The 16631-nt window shown below is 37.6% G+C and overlaps 1 protein-coding gene across 5 annotated transcripts in view; it reads left to right on the forward strand.

Moving 5' to 3' along the window:
* The window catches only part of GTF3C1 (general transcription factor IIIC subunit 1), a 45522-nt gene that overhangs the window by 8889 nt on the left and 20002 nt on the right, over window positions 1–16631 (forward strand). For 3 of the 5 annotated variants that reach the window (XM_083800784.1, XM_083800786.1, XM_083800788.1), the window contains 14 exons: window positions 35–359; window positions 1342–1553; window positions 2173–2312; window positions 3974–4127; window positions 5099–5202; window positions 6050–6234; window positions 6594–6866; window positions 7875–8020; window positions 8445–8542; window positions 9742–9838; window positions 10619–10796; window positions 11552–11687; window positions 13045–13180; window positions 15636–15717. In XM_083800784.1, the coding sequence (XP_083656910.1) occupies window positions 35–359; window positions 1342–1553; window positions 2173–2312; window positions 3974–4127; window positions 5099–5202; window positions 6050–6234; window positions 6594–6866; window positions 7875–8020; window positions 8445–8542; window positions 9742–9838; window positions 10619–10796; window positions 11552–11687; window positions 13045–13180; window positions 15636–15717 (2266 nt within the window). The remainder of the gene's footprint in view (window positions 1–34; window positions 360–1341; window positions 1554–2172; window positions 2313–3973; window positions 4128–5098; window positions 5203–6049; window positions 6235–6593; window positions 6867–7874; window positions 8021–8444; window positions 8543–9741; window positions 9839–10618; window positions 10797–11551; window positions 11688–13044; window positions 13181–15635; window positions 15718–16631) is intronic. The other 2 variants (XM_083800785.1, XM_083800787.1) reach the window with 1 other exon arrangement.

Genomic DNA, 16631 nt, shown 5'->3' on the forward strand with positions numbered 1-16631 from the left:
AGGTAATAAAGTTATGCTCCAATTCTTTTCTTAGGGTTTTATGGAGGATGAAGGACGGCAAAGGACAACAAAGTATGTTTCATACAGTTTTGCAGACGAGAGTGATTTAAACCGTCAGTTTGAGAGAGAGAAGGCTAGGAGTGAGCAGTTAGCTACAGTTACTTTGTCTCTGGTGCCAGAAGATTCTCCCCCTGTAGAGGATGCGTTTCCTGGAGAAGATGACACTTTGGTCTCAGAGTCTGACAATGAAGAAGAAGTGAAATATGGCAAGAAGAGAGGGAAAGGTCAGAAGGCCAATTCAGGTTCTCTGCTGAAATCAAATCTCCAAGATGGTACCCAGCAGTCAACACCAGTTAAAGGTAGATCATGATTTTAAAGTTTGGAGAGAATGTAACTGTCCTCTTTGGTGCAGGACATAGAATGGGAGCTGACAGACAAGCAAACTAACGTTTTTTATTCAAACATAAAAAAATCTTCCTCCTTTAGTCGTGTGTTGTTTGGTGTTTTTTTTCAGTTGGATGTGTCTGGAATTGAGCTCTAGAGTTTGCATCAGTACATGGACAAATGTATTTGATACAAACCTTCAAGTGAGATGACTGTACATGAACTCATACTGACTTCTTGTCTGATATTAGCTAAGATGGTAACTAACTACTTTAAAGCAGCAGTAGTCTTGGGTTGACTTGACCTTCAACCTTACTCACCTAAGCATATTGTAACAAAAATGTCTCCTGAAGCTAATTGCTTCATCTTTCTCTTGAGTTATTGGGAATGTCACAATGTAAAAGCTGACAACCTTTTGGGAACATATTTTAAGGAGGATATCATGGTTTAGTTTAGCTATTTGCATGTGCCTACCACTTTGGTGCACTCCATGGGAAGAGAGGAGAACAGATCTTCATATCTTATGTTTGTTGTCTTGGGAGTAATATTATATCCTTGTTCTCAATTCTGCTTTGAGTCAGAAGAGTTCCCCTCAGGTTTCTGGCAGCATTTGAAAATCTTTTTGACAAAAACCCTTCTTTCTTCAGACAGCAGTTTCTGAATAAGCTAATCTGTCCCCTCTTGGTCATGTAAGTCTGCCTCTGAAGAGGCTTCTGCATGTAGAGAGCACATTTTTGAAAACCACATTTCCAGAGTTAGCTTTTTTAAAAGCTTTACTTTTGGACAATTCAGTCATTCACAATCAAACCACTGCTTCCAGCATGGTAGAAGAATATGTGAAAATGCTTTAAAGTATACAGTTACCTGTGTGAGTGGGTAAGGCCTTTTATAGAGAGCTGAACGTTTACAGAAACTGTGAGAGCAGAACAATTACAAGGCCCTTTGCTCTTAAACCAGGCTTAAAGCCAACAGCTGTGAAGTCTGTGGGGAAGAAGCTGCCTTCCCCTCAAATTGTTGAAGAATCTGATGAACAACCAGACAACTTTTTGGGGGAGAGTTCTACTTTGGAAACTCTAAAGCAGGAGTCCAGTCTTTCAACCTGTGCTCATTCCATTGATGAAGATGGAGATGTGGCTGTGGTTGAGGAGGTCAGACTTGAAGACCCTAAGGTAAGATCATGGGTCTTAGTATTTTCTTTTTGGTATGGCTGTCTGAGCTAAGTTGTGTATGTTTACAACAAGATTCCAGCTATAGTTTTTGTATTTGTTTATGGGATTGTTTTTTTTTTTTTTTTTTTTTTTTTTAACTTTATTTCATTTTAAAGCACATTTATATTTTGTCTACGTTGTAGGCAAGTGAAAATTATTCCAGCAGGTAAGAAAGTAGATGCCCAGTATATCATTCTGGTTTAGTTCTCTAGTGTTCTACAATTTCCCCATATTTACTTAATATGTGCTATCACCTAATGTCCATCCGTGCATACAAGTGGTGCGTATTATCTGGTTTGTCTGCCCTAAACCAGAAGAATTCATGGGCTTTGACATGAAAATTGTGTAGCTTCACTGCTGTAAGAACAAGTGTGAGATGAAGTGTTTCTGAGAGACAGGATATGTTGGCTTGGACTCAGCACTATGGTAATGCCACTACCAGCTTTCTAGGCCAAAACTCTCAAGTCAAACTGGGTCAGAACGTGGAATGGGCATAGTGCAACTGTGTGAAGAACCACTGTTAGGCTGAAGACCCTGAATAGTTCATATTAAATATCTTTTTGTCTATGTTGTGCACTAGAAGATATGTGACCAAAAGAAGGAAAAGCGTTCCAAAGCTACAGCAGTGGAGCGATCTCATGAAACTTACAGACTGCTAAAGCGCCGAAATCTCATCGTGGAAGCTGTCCGAAACCTCCGGCTAATTGAAAGCTTGTTCACGTGAGTCTGTCTAAAAAACAGTGTTTTGGGGGCCTGATGCACTGTGGTAGCATAGGCCCTGCTCCAGGAACCCTGTGTGCTGTTGGCTTTTCGTCTCCCTAATAGCAGTGCTGTAATGATGGAGAGAATGCAGCAAGGAAGGGGGAGGGATTAGAATTATACTGAATCGTGGAAATTAGTCATTTGTTTAGAAGCAATTATAGTTCTTCTCAGATAATTAAACAAGTGAAATTTTAAACAGTATATTTAGAGATCTATATTGATATTGATCATAGCTGACCAGAGATCAACTCTAAGAGATCTACCTATTTTCTCCTCTCAGTATGCCAGTGTCCGGAGCCACATAGTAAAGTACAGCACTTCCCTGTTTGAGGATTCTTTCATCTACCTAAGTTTTCTATCTACTTGGTTTCAAAAATTGTTCTTGTGTTATTCTGTCATTGATTGTAGAGGCTCTTCATGTCACTCAGCCATCATTTGTCACTAGGATTTTAGTGGGATCCGGAAAGTTTGCTTTTCTTAGCTTTTTTTATGTGGAATGGTTTTATGTGTTCTCATGATTTGTCCTGTCGGGACTAAAGATATTTCCCTGAATGATATAGCAATCTTTCAGACTTCTGAGATCCACTTTCAAGAGAAATGGCAATTCTGGTGTTATCCTTGAGTCCCAGCTTCCAAACTGGCAAGATTCTGTTGTGGCAGATTGGATTGCACCATCCATCTTCTATGACAGTGCATAACATCCTGGCATGTAAAAATACACAGGGCTGCATGTTCTAGGAATTTAGTAAGAAATAATGACTTTATTCTCCTCTGGTTTGAGAATTTTGAAACTTTCTGTCTCCTAGTTCAACTGCAGAGTGTCGTGAAAGTAGAGCTTCATCTTGTGGCACCAGCCTCATTGCTGCTTCATCTAGCCATGTCCAAGAGCAGACTTAGAAGATACTTCTATCCCCTTTAGTGCTGCTCATAGGTTCCTCCCTTGCTAGTGAAAGTTCTGCCCCTCTCTGGTGTCTGCCAGGGAAGTTTGCTGGTTGTCACTATAGTTGTTAGTTGCCATTACGTGGTATTCTTTTGAAAGTTGAAGTCCATGTGTACATTCACTTTATTGTCTCATTTCTTAAATAACCCTTCATTATCCTCTTGAAAATTCACTCTCCAGAAATAGGGCCTGGAGCATTTGTGAAGAAGTGTATGAAAATGGGCATAAAGAGAGCAGGCTGTGAATGTGCTCCTGCAGACTACTACAAGGGAAGAAATGAGCTTGCTTCAATTAATAGGAAATGTGTATCTGCATTGTGAGTGCATGTGTAGTTTCTGAGCTCTGAACACTGCAAAGTAACCTCTTTCTGCCTCAATCTTAATTGAACTCACAAATGGAAATATAAACTGCACCCATCATGAAAAGCTGTAGTTTTTCTTCACCTTAGGGAGGCTGACATAAGAGCAGCAGTGTTCTCCTGAAAATGGTGCACTTGATAACAGAGAAAATACAGCTGAAATTTAAGGCTAAGTTTCTAGTTATCTACAGCAAAAGGGAAAAATGAGTAGCAATTGCTGTAAGTAGGGAAAAATCCATTTGCCCCACTCCCTCAAGCAAACTGCTTAGGCAGTTTGGAGCGTTTCTGGGCTAAAATGCAGGGTTTTTTTGCATCTTGTAGGCTTCAGAAAATGGTCATGGATCAAGAGAAGCAAGAAGGTGTCTCCACTAAATGTTGCAAAAAGTCTATCATCCGATTGGTCCAGAAGCTTTCACGAGAAGGACTCCTCAGACTCTATCGTACTACGGTCATCCAAGACGGCATTAGTAAAAAGGTGTCTGCTCAAACCCTGGCAACAGAAACGTCTTTTTTCACAACTTTCTGGTTTATCAAAATATTTTGGGCCTTTGTACTGAAATATAGGGAGGACTTTACTTTTTGTAGCAGAACCCTCAGTCAAGCTGCCTATAAATTACATGTCCCAAACTGAGCTACTGTGAAAACCAGGTTTCTGGTTACTTTCAATTATTGTACTGCAGATAATCGTGAAACCAAGGAATAGTCCCTAGATCAGTCTCTGAATCTCCCGTCTGAGAGGTTTTGTTGTTTGTCTCTCCCTGCACTGTCAGGCTACAGCACGATTCTATTTAATCTCATTTTGAAAGCAGAGAGTGTATGAGAAATGATAAGTTAGCTTCTGAATTGAGACTTATAGAATGTGATCTACCTTGTATTTTTAACAAAAATCCACTGTTACTGGGGTTTATGAAAGTAAAATGTCTGTAGCTTAAATGTTTGTAGTCTGTAGTTGTAAAGCTCACACTTGTCATTGTAACTCTAGTGTGAAATGTCAAAAGCAGGGAGAGAAACAATTCATTGAAAATCACCTTCTGCACAATTACTGTAGATTACACATGAAATCTTGCTAATCTGAATTATGTGCATACTTTTAGCAATAATATCTATTAGTTTGGCTTTCCGAGGTACTGCTTTTTATTAATCCCTTTCAGCTTAATATTTGCAAGTTTGTGTTTTCCAAATGTTTCAGATTTAAAAAAAAAAAAAAAAAGATGTTTGTGCAAATGACACTGAGTTTTTATTGGTATAGAGACCAAACAGCCTGGTGTCTTGCTTAGTATAAGCTAATTGGTCTTTCACCCCAAAGTTGTTAATATTCTGTGAATTAATAAAACTTTATAGTGTTCATCCATTGTGGCTACTGGCTAAACCTCTGATAATTTATGCAGCTGATTAAGAGTTGATATTTCCATAAATACCTCGTTTATTTTCTTCTGCTTTTAACAGGTAGAGTTTGTTGTTCATCCTTCCGTGAGTCCTAATGATCCACTTGTAAAAAGTGCCATCGAGCAGGTGCGTTTCCGAATCTCCAATTCAAGCACAGCAAGCAGGCAAGTTACAATGATGATCTGGTGGGGAATCTGGCTTATTATGTCTAGTACATGCAAAAGTATGCAGAGGAAATAAATGCAAATTAAGCAAAAGAAAAATTAGCCTCCTCTCTAACAGCAGAGAAATCAAAGCTCAAAGATGAAGTGAGGTGCTTAGTATCTTCCAAAGACAGGAAAGAGGAGGAATTGAATTCTGATCCCTTGAACTTTAAGCATTAGCTTCAAGGTCTTGACTTCTCCATGCTCGTTTTGCTTCGCATTTCAGTCACTGTCTTCACATGGTATCACACCCAGCTAGTTTAGAACAGCAGTAATTAAAGAGCTTTGCCAATTCACAGAGAATGAGGCTTACTTACGGGCAGCACTAAGCTTCTTAATTTTCTGTCTTTTGGTTAGTAGTGGATTTGAGGCCAAGTTAGCCCTGTAATCTTGGTGCAATATTTAGAGGAAACTTAGGATTCTCTTTAGCTGCAGACAGAGAAATAATGGGAATTGTTGAGATGAATGAGTAAGAAATTCCCACTGTTTCTTTCAGGATTTTCTGCACCTTATGTCTGAAAAGATTAATATAAGAAAGAAATCCTATATCAGGAGAGAATAGGGTTGTGCATATTAAATTTCAATACCCAGCTTATCTTTTCAAAAAAAAAAGATCATAAAAGTACCTCTTTTTCCATCAAAATATTCAGTATCATTTGATGGGAACAAGTGTTCAAGGCCATCGTCCTTTTGCAAAGAGACTTGCATTTCCTTTAATTACCAGTCCCAGTGATGCCATCTCTGTTCAACTTATAAGCAATCATAATCTTACTTGTTTTTACCAAAGTCTTGTATGGTTTCAATACAGGGTTAAAATTCCGCAGACACCAACATCCCAGGACCATGCCGAAGAGGAAAACCTGGGACAAGATGCAGTTCCTGAGTCAGGAGAAACACAAGAAAGTTCATGTAAAGATGAAAATAATAGTCGGACAGGAAAAAATGATGAAAAAATGGGCATAACAGAGCTAAAAAACTATCACCCTGTTACAGGTACATCCAACTCTTTTTTCTGTCATCTTTCACATTTCCATTTATTATTAATGATCACTTTCAGATGTTGGGCTCTCATAAGATATAAGTGGTTGTTTTTTTCTTATTTTATAGAAATGCCTTATATTAGAAGCAATCTCAGCTAGGGACTACTATCCAATGGTTTCTTAGCTTTTTTTTTAAATTGCAAACTGGAGTATTCCCATTCTCTACTTCTTCACTAATGTGTAACTTGTATTTACCTTCATTGGCCCACCTTTCCTCCCATTTTTTTTCACATCAGTTTTGCAGAGATAGCTTTTTTTTTCCTGTTTTAAACCACTTTTTATTTCTGTTTGATACTTTATCTTTCCTCCCAGTTCCAGGACTTGGGCGTTCTCTTGGCTTTCTTCCCAAAATGCCCCGTTTAAGAATGGTCCACATGTTCCTTTGGTATTTAATTTATGGACACCCTTTAAATGGAGCAGACCGAAAAGGAGGTAGTGATGGTGAGAAAAAAGGCAGCAAGCAAGAGCCAAATGTGAACACTGCTGTCCTCGAAGCCCAGACAGATGGGAGCATACACATTATTGAAGCTGTGACAAATGAAACCTCTGCACGCGACACTGAAGTGGAGTTGTCTAATCAAACAGGTAAGAATTGGCACATCCTGGCTTTACTAGAGGCTTTGCTATGGTTCAGTGTAATATTTCCGTAACTGTTTGATAATATGATTTCAATGAAAACACACTAAGGTAGGAACACAAATGCTTGAAAAAAGTACTGAGAGATTATTAATGGCTTGTTCTCAAATTGAAAAGGATATCATATAGGACCTTTATTCTGAGCCCAATCATAATTAATATTTTTTCTTAATGTCTTAGATAATTAACCAAAATATGCTCAAATTGGGGATGATGATAAGTGGACGGTTTGCTAGTAATTTGGAGAGCAGGATTTGAATTCCAAATTGTCTTGAGTAAATTGGAAGAAACGGTTTAGATTTAATCTTCTTAGGGATAGGTCTGCACCAAAGCCCTAGTTGCATAACTAGTGCTTAAAATAAATAACGTAATGTTGCCACCTTCTATTTCTTATACAAAAAAGTTGTACTAAGGGGGACAGAATGCATATCTTCCAAAATGAAGACAATGTTATAGTTAATTGATCAACTGTTCTCCATGCTATTGGGTGTAGAAAAAGAATTGGATTGGATATCCATATTTATTTATTTTTTTAAATATAGTTTAAGGATAGTTAAGTCTTCGAGCAGATTATCTTGGTAAAAAAAAAAATAAAGTCTTATGGGGGTAGTGTAAGTAATATCTTCGCACTTCAGAACATGGGAATTTGTTACATTTGTAGCTTTCAGACATCCTCTAAAATGTCTGTGTAAGCAAAGGAAGAAGAGCAAACTTATTGTAATAGGTTTAAATATGCTTTTCAAGTGTCCTCACCAACACTGAAAAATGTAAGCGTCCACTTCAAAAAAGACTGAAAGTCAGCAAGATAGGTAATTTTCAGGTCATGTTAGATTTTCAGGCATCCAAACGATGAACTGCCAGATATGTTCTGCTTGAACACTCGCAGTAAAATGACTAGTGTAAGTATTGAGTTTGTCCTGTCTTAATCTGAATCTAAGCCACTTATCTTGTTCCTAGTGTATGTGGATGATACGTCGTGGATGCGCTATGTCCCTCCTCTGCCAGTTCACAGAGAGTTTGGATTTGGATGGGCTCTTGTTAGTGACATTCTCCTCTGTTTGCCTCTCTCACTCTTTGTTCAAATAGTACAAGTGAGCTACAAGGTATAGTGCTTTTTTTATTATTATTATTACTTCATATTTGGTTTAATTTAAAGTCTGATAATTCAACTGGACTTATAAGCAGTAACAAATACCACCTTAGTCTTTTTTAACAAAACTAGCCATTAGAGAGTAGAAACTTTATTTCATCATAGTTTCTTGTACAGAAAAGCTAGTTGCATGCTCAGCCATGCTGAGAAAAATGTATAGCCCTATAATACTGCGAATTATAAAGCTTATATTTTGCAAAGAGCTTTTTATAATCTCAGTGAATCTCCTGCCTGATTAACACGATTAATGTTTAACCATTTTACAAAAGCAATAACTTTTGCTTAAAAATATTTCAGTAGACAGTAGTAATACCAAAGCTCAGTACTTTAAAGGACAGTTATATTTCACGTTTTGATTAACTTATAAATAATTCTAGGTGGATGGTCTTGAAGAGTTTTTAAATGATCCACTACAAAAGCACACACTGATCAGATTTCTTCCAAGGTCAGTCCGACAGCAGCTTCTCTACAAAAGGTAAGTAGATGAGTCAAAGTAAATGGCTCTAGGGAGGAAACAACAGTGGCTGACTGTTTTCTCAGTTATTTTCTGTTTGTGTCAAAGAGAACTTTGTTACTGAAGACAAGGATCATCAATCTTGTAAGGATAGTGTGCCAAACTGTATTTTTCTCTCCCAAATAGAAGGTAATAAGAAACTAATAAATGATATTCATGCATGCTGTCAGGCAGCGTTTGAGAACTGGGAGGCTCTGTCCTTCATAACTCATCAGCAGGATGTTACTTTTGTTCAAAACACACTCCTGGCTGCTGCTAAATTCAAAATTTAATAGAGTCTAAATGATGCTGTCCTTCATAAATCTTTCAGGAGGTGACACATTACCTAACTCCTGCCTCTCATACATAACATTCAGTTTCTGTGTATGTGCTCACGCTGGCATGTCTGCCATTGTTTGCCATTCCTCATCTAGAAGGTTTAGAAATCGAGATTGGACTGAAGGTATAAAATGCAAAAAAAATAAAAATAAAAATAAAAAAAATTGTATAAATTCCCATGTAATTGCACAGACAAACTTAGATCTTAATGAAGTTAAATGTGAGCAAAGCTGGATTTTTCACAAACTCTCTCTCTGTCTCAGAAGTGTGATCTCAAAAGCTTCCTGAAACTTTCAGAGTTTTGCCATTGAAGTAGATAAACATCATGGGAAATTATGCACTTTTTGCTATGCCAAGCTCTGAAAGCAGTTTCTTGGAGCAGGTAGTTCTGAACCTTACAACTTTAAAGAACTGGACAAGGATCCTTATAGTTGTATGGACACGTGAAGGTTTATCAGCCCATATTTAGTAGTCATGTTTTGTTACGAATGTCTTCTCATAATAAGAAATTGTCTGCAGATCTGCTGGTGTTCTGACCTTGTTCAACTCTTTTGTACATAAAGTATTTTTAGCTAATTATGTTCTTTGCTAGCAAAATTTTGTTAATAATTAGCTAAAATATTATGTTTGTGATTTGAGGAAAGAAACCTTGCAGCTTTGGGATTTTAGTTATTTTCTATGGACTAACAAGTCAGACACTTGAGAAATTCTAAAACCCAATATTTAAAAAAAGCAGCTGGTTTTCTGAAACTTCGGGTTGCTGTATGAAAATGGCATGTTTTCTGGTATCATTGTTACTGCTTTCGTGAACGCTAATTGTATTGTTTCTAACATTACTGCAGGAGGTACATCTTTTCAGTGGTAGAAAACCTTCAAAGATTGTGTTATATGGGACTGATACAATTTGGTCCAACAGAGAAATTTCAAGACAAAGACCAGGTAATTCTTTGAAAACTTAACCATTGTTCTTCGTGTTATTTGTTCCAGTGATACAAATGCAAATTTGGGGGGGTCGTAATTACCTTAAGTAGTTTAATAAAATACTGATGTTGCAGACATATGCAAACCTCCTGTTCCAGCTGTCATATAGTAAGTTATTTTTCTCTGGAATTTTTGCCTTTCTCTGGAAAGAGAGTACTCAAGTGTATAATGCTGGAAGTTGCACACAATAATGACCTGTGAGTTTGCAGACTTTGTGAAAAATTAGTATGCCATGTACTCATTTATTAAGGTGTTAGGCTTTGGATGTCTAACAGACAGAATTAAGTCACTAATCATAATGAAATAGAGACATTCTTACACGACTTTTTGTAAATTGAGGGCACATGCAAAGGAGAAGGCAGCAACAGCAACATATACTTTACGAGCAGAAGATAGATAATTAGGCCCCTAAAGAGGGGCCTAATCTTGAACGAGAGCTTGTAGGAAGTAGTCATTCTCTGTGGAAACTTGGAATAGTCCTATGCACAAGTTGGGGAAAGAAACTGTTCTAAATCTGAAAATTAAATTTCTGCATCTCTGGCAAAGGAAGTTTGGGAATACAATGCAACATGGTGGATGTTGGTGTCTCTAAGCAATATTTGGCTTACATACTGGCTCAAAACAGCAAAGACTGAGAAAATGCTAATCGTTCCTAAAATAGATTAGATTTTGAGTCTTGTAAATTATGCAATTTCAATGATTTCTTTCTACCAGCCTGAAACGTACTATATTTGACAGGTGTTTGTGTATATGAAGAGAAATGCTGTGATTGTAGATACCACTATCTGTGACCCCCACTATAACTTGGCACAAAGCAGCCGCCCATTTGAGAGGCGCTTATATGTTCTGAATACCATGCAGGATGTGGAAAACTTCTGGTTTGATTTGCAGTGTGTCTGCCTTAATACACCATTGGGTATGGTATAATTGTACGTTCTTATCACCTTTACTGTTCATTCTGTTAATACCATAATTCCTCCCTTTCCTAAAACTTGAGGCAAGCTCTGTGTATGTAATTGCTCGCCTTTTGTTCTGTTGGCTGGTCTCTTTATGCATGGGAAAAAAAAAAAAACTAGGAGTTTTGTCCTTGTAATTATGTGAAGTTGAGATCTAAGAAACAGAACTATATATTTGACATTTTCAGAACTGTATTAAAGGAAAAATCCTTTCTGTCCCATTAGACGTATCAATATGTGTAATAGCCCTGGTAGATTTCAATCCAGCTATGAAAAAAACCTCTTTGAGAATACTTTGAGAATAGTTACTAGTATATTTTTGTCATAGTCCTCTCAATTCAAGCAGATCTCTCTATTCCTTAAAAACGTGTTGTTAAACTTTCCAACAGATAGCTCCCGTTAGCTGAGAAGTGGAATTTAAAGGATTTTTGCACCCCTTTTTTTTTGAGTTTATTTTTTTTGTTTGGTCCTTTTGTATTTTTAAATAGGATATACAGCTGCAACAAGTATACATTTAAGAAAAAAAAAAGAGAAAAGTTTGCTACTGAAAGCCCAGACAAAACTATTCTGTATTTCTGTGGTCAGATAGGTAAAAGAATCTATTTATTACTATTTGGTAAGTCAGTGAGAGCAGTAGTTTCCCATAGCAGGGTAGATTGAAATGAGTTGAAGTCTAACTTCTCAACCTGATGGTCAAAACCATTTGTATGTCTAGGAGTTGTCCGCTATCCTCGTTCAAAGAGAAGTAATCTTCAAGGGGAGGAGACTGCACTAGATGTAGAAATGGAACAAGAATCAGCAGTGGATAAACACAATCTGGAACGAAAGTGTGCGATGTTGGAATATACCACGTATGTCTGCTTCATGCTTGTTTTGTGGAATGAATTGAGTGGGTAAAAAGAACTGTTCTGGTTTTGAGAATGTCACTCAACAGCAAATGCAGTGAAGGCGAGCATTTCATGGTTGGTTTTTGTTTTGTTTTGTTTTTTGTTTTTAATTCAGAACCTTTCTGATTAAGAAGAAGCATAGTTATGTATCAATTCTACAAGCACCTTGCCTATCAAGTGGGTATTTATTCTAGCAGAATGGGAAAACCAGGTCCAGATTTCCTTCCAAAGTAGTACAGATGTGTGGTGCAAGAGTCTTGGGGAAAGTGAAACTGAGAAGGAAGGAATGCTTCATAAGTACAGTTAACGCAAGGGGAAAAAATTAAGGACTCTCCTGTGCTTTATAGCATGGCATCTCAAGTACCACACAGCTTCAGAAACTCTCAAGTATCACATTCTGAATTCTGTCCTTTCTGTGTTGCAGTTTCTTACATATTGCTTACAGATCAATTCCCAATATGGTATTTGTACACTGATGAAATACAGAAGCCTGAAATACATCATCTGCCTAATTACAGCCAGGATACTGTGACAGCCTTGCAGAATAGCAGTTGTACTTTTTATACTGTTGTGCACTATGGTTTAGTTTTGTTGTCAGTACTCTATTCTGTTTTATTAAACAGTGTTTAAAGTTATTTTCAGTAATACTGATAGATACACAAAGTTATCTAAAAATAAATAAATAATGGAGTATATATTTGAGGAAACCAAATTCCAGTTTCTGGTTTTGTTTTTCCTTCCAGAGAGAGAATCTCACATGCATTGTTTTTTGGTGGTTTTTTTTTGTTTTGTTTTGTTTTGTTTTTTTTTTTTGCTGTTTGTATGTGTATTTAAACAAGGTTTTAATGTATTTTGTTAGCTGGAGAGATCAGTCCTTGACAGTCAGTGTGAAAAATGTAGGGTTTATGGTGGCCTTTAGTCCCCATGGAAAACTTTCCCCACAGTTGCCGTGAGAAAGTTTCTCATCTGAGCAAGTATTTTCTCTAGTTCTGTTGTAGGAATAATAATGAGAACAGTGTTTAACATGATCATTGGAACTTAATTAACAATAATGAAGTTGCTTTGGGTATAATCTTAAAACTGAAAGCTTGGTCATTAAATATCTGGCACTACAACCTCATGGAAGAGCCTTGTTGTTACTCTGCGTCTGCATCAGGGTTAAGGAAGGGAGTTCCTCTTTTTCTCTTCGTCTTTCCCAGCTCTATCTAAATTGGGAGGGTAAGGGGAGAGTTCTGCACATTGCACACATGTAACTTAGGGATTGCTTTCTCAGCTGCTTTTATAAAATAATAAATGTACATTTTTTCACTCTTTCTCTTAGAGGCAGCCGAGAAGTGGTTGACAATGGAACGATCCCTGGGGATGGGTTAGGTGCTGCAGGTCTGGATTCCAGCTTTTATGGGCATTTAAAACGCAATTGGATCTGGACAAGCTACATCATCAATAAGACTAGCAAGGTGAGTATCTTTAAACTTGTATAAAGTGATGACTTGTGCAGATTTTTGTATTCTTAAGGATTGAGATACCGACTGCAAAATGTTGCTGCTTGCATGCTTTCTCAGTCCTGTCTTAGTAAGGCTTTGCATCACTGGAAAGAAATGGATGGCAAATGTAGTAAATCTTGTTAACTGAAGTGAATCAAAGAGTTGGACATAAATTTTATTGGAACTGAATTTGATAGTACATTCGACCAAAGGAGAAATACTTTGTTAAGCAAGAAACTTAGATTCCTTAGTGGTGCTTCATATTGTCAGATGAAAACTGAAACACCTAGAATAAGGAAATGCACAAAGTTTAAAAAAAAAAATAATTTAAAAATCATAAAAGCATAGAATGGTTTGGGTTGGAAGGGACCTTTAAAGATCATCTAGATACAACGCCACATCCATGGGCAGGGATGCCTCCCACTAGATCAGGCTGTTCAGAGCTACATCCAATCCTTGAACACGTCCAAGGATGGGGCATCCACAGCTTCCTACCTACCACAGGTAGGTAACCTGTTCCAGTATCTAAGCACCCTTACAGTAAAGATTTTCTTCCTTATATCTAATCTAAATCTAACTCTTCCTTCTTTCAGTTTAAAACTATTACCTCTTGTCCTGTCACTACACACCCTGGTAAAGAGTCTCTCCCTGTCTTTCTTGTAGGAGCCCTTTAAGTATTGAAGGCTGCAGTAAGGTCTCCCTGGAGCCTTCTCTTCTCCAGGCTGAACAACCCCAACTCTCAGTCTCTCTTCACTGGAGAAGAGCTCCAGCACTCTGATCATCCCTGTGGCCTCTGCTGGACCTGCTCTCTAACAGATCCCTGTCTCTTGTGCTGGGGCCACAGAGCTGAACACAGGGCTCCAGGTGGGGTCTCATGAGAGGACAGTAGATGGGGAGAATCCTCTCCCTTGCCCTGCTGGCCACCATACTTTTGATGTGGCCCAGGATACAGGTGTCTTTCTGGGTTGCAAGTGCACACTGCCAGCTCATGTCAAGTTTTTTCATCTACCAGTACCCCCACATCCTTTTCTGCAGGGCAGCTCTCTACCCATTCATTGCACAGTCTGTACTGATGTTTGGGATTGCCTCGACCCAGGTGCAGGATCTTGCACTTGGCCTTGTGGAACTTCATGAGGTTTGCACAGGCCCACCTCTCAAGCCTGTCAGGGTCCCTCTGAGATGTCTTACCATTTTCATCTAGCATTAGTTTGTATAATTATTTTTTGTACACATGTAAATCTTTAGTATTTACAACTTCATGTAGCAGAGTTTCAAAGCCCCACTATTATGTGTCACTCCTTCCTTTTAATGGCCCTAAGTTCCCCTAATAATTGTAGTAAGGGAAGCTGTGAAAAGTATTATTCTCTGTTACCCTTTCTATTTCACTTGTGATTTTGTGAGTATCTCTAATGTTTCCTATTAGCATCTCATTTTAAAAACTGGCATCTGCTAGATTACTTAACTATTGCTAGCATAGAACCTGTTCTGTCTTTATTCTTTCTTATTGCCATTTTTTTAAGCTCTTCTAGTTCTTCTGTATCCCTTTTAAGGTGGAAATGGAATCACATACTTTGTTCAAGCTGTGGCCATTGTTGGGTTTTTATATCTGCATTGTGTTGCTCTCCTTTCCTAAGAATTCTTAACATTTTATTGGCTTTTTGGCCATTACCAACTATTGAACAGGTGCTTTCACAGAACTGGCCATAATTACGCTATTGTAAGTAGTGGTCAAATTTGAGCCTATCAGCATATATGTAAAATTAAAGTTTTCCTTGTTTTTTTCCCCTCAGGCAAGATCATTTTGCTTTCATTTGCTGTTCTGTCACCTAGTTGTTCAGCATTAACAGAACCTCCTGCAGTTCTTCAGTCTGGGCTCTCTGCTGTTCTTCTCTAACCAACTTCTGTTGACGATGAATTCCACACAGGATAAACGAGTTTTGTTGGGAATGGAAAAACTTTTAATATGTTACAATAAGTTTGGGCTCAGATTTAAGATGGGTAGAATACAGTGTAGAAGGCATCTACCCATGTCTGTATTTGCATTTTGGTTTTGTGCTTTTTAGAATTTCCTATGGAATGTAAAACACTTCGAAAAAACAATTTGTTACAGGAATTTCTGCTCAACCTCTGTTAGCAATGAAAGAATCGAGTATTTCCTTTCCAGTTATGACTTCTTAAACTTGAAGGGAATTGATGAAATTCTAACTTTAATAATCTAGTGGTCATGCCAGTATAAATTAAGAAAAGCTTAACAGCCATTCAAATACGTAGTAGTAATAAGATAAATGAATTCTTCATTGTAGCTAGGGATCTTCCTGTTGTTCATACTGAAAGCTTATTTCTGACACTACTCAAAGGATATCCTTATTGTAATGTTAAAAGTGGTGCACTCCTTTTGCATATCACTTGTTTGAAAATTCTGTTCTAGGAAAATTCAGTTTCTGAAAACGGACTGACGATGAGACTCCAAACCTTCTTAACAAAACACCCTCTTCCACTTAGTACTGGAGGTAAGGTGATGGTGCTGGTGGGGGCTGTGACTGTTTTATGGCTGGTACTGTCTTTGTCAAATCCCATATTGATTACATGGGTTAATCTTGTACCTGACCTAGGATGCTTCTGAGGCATTGTAATTGAAAAGTAAATAATTTCCTTTCCTATTTGTTGGATATCTGGAGCAATATTTTTTATCCTTTTTAATTTCTGATGTGCAGTTTGCAAAAAGTCCAGAAGTACCCAGTGTCTCTTATGACTAGGATTTTAGGTCCCCTATCTTTCTAACAAGGCCGTAGTAGTATCAGAGATCTGGTTTATACCAATGTAGGGTAGAATACTAACCTTATTTTCTAAAGCAATTTGTGAGTGATGTTTTTTCTGCCTTTCGGTGGTTTGCCACTTGTTTAATTGGATCCAAAATTTACCTTTTGATCTTTCCTAAAAGTGGGAAACTCCTTGCTGCTTTGTTTTTGTGTTGTTTTTTTTTTTTGTTAAGGGTGTTCATACTCTTGTACTTTAACTGCATGTTAGGCTGTAGTTGCTCTGCAGTCAAGTTGTTCTGTATACTTTATATGTAAATACGGCTAGATAAAGGCGTCCGTTTGCAAACGGTCCTATTGCACCTTCAGACTTCTGGTTTTCTTCATCCCTAGCCTGTTTTGTAGCATCTAGATGACTTTAAGGTTAAAGGCCTTGTTACAAATAATTCATTCTACATCTTTATAAACTCAATTTGATAAATTAAAAGGAGCTTGCCTTTTACATAACTATTAAATTGAGAAGAATGTGCAACATTAAACACTTGTAATGCTGAAACTGTCGAACCATTTTTGCCAAGTCTAGCTTGATTTAAATTCCTAAGTTATAAAAAGCTCACTGTAATGAATCCTCATTAAGGCGCTATTAAAATTGCATAGCCTAGCATCTA

The sequence above is a fragment of the Anser anser genome (assembly GCF_964211835.1).
Source record: "Anser anser genome assembly, chromosome: 15".
In the NCBI taxonomy this organism is placed as follows: Eukaryota; Metazoa; Chordata; class Aves; order Anseriformes; family Anatidae; genus Anser; species Anser anser.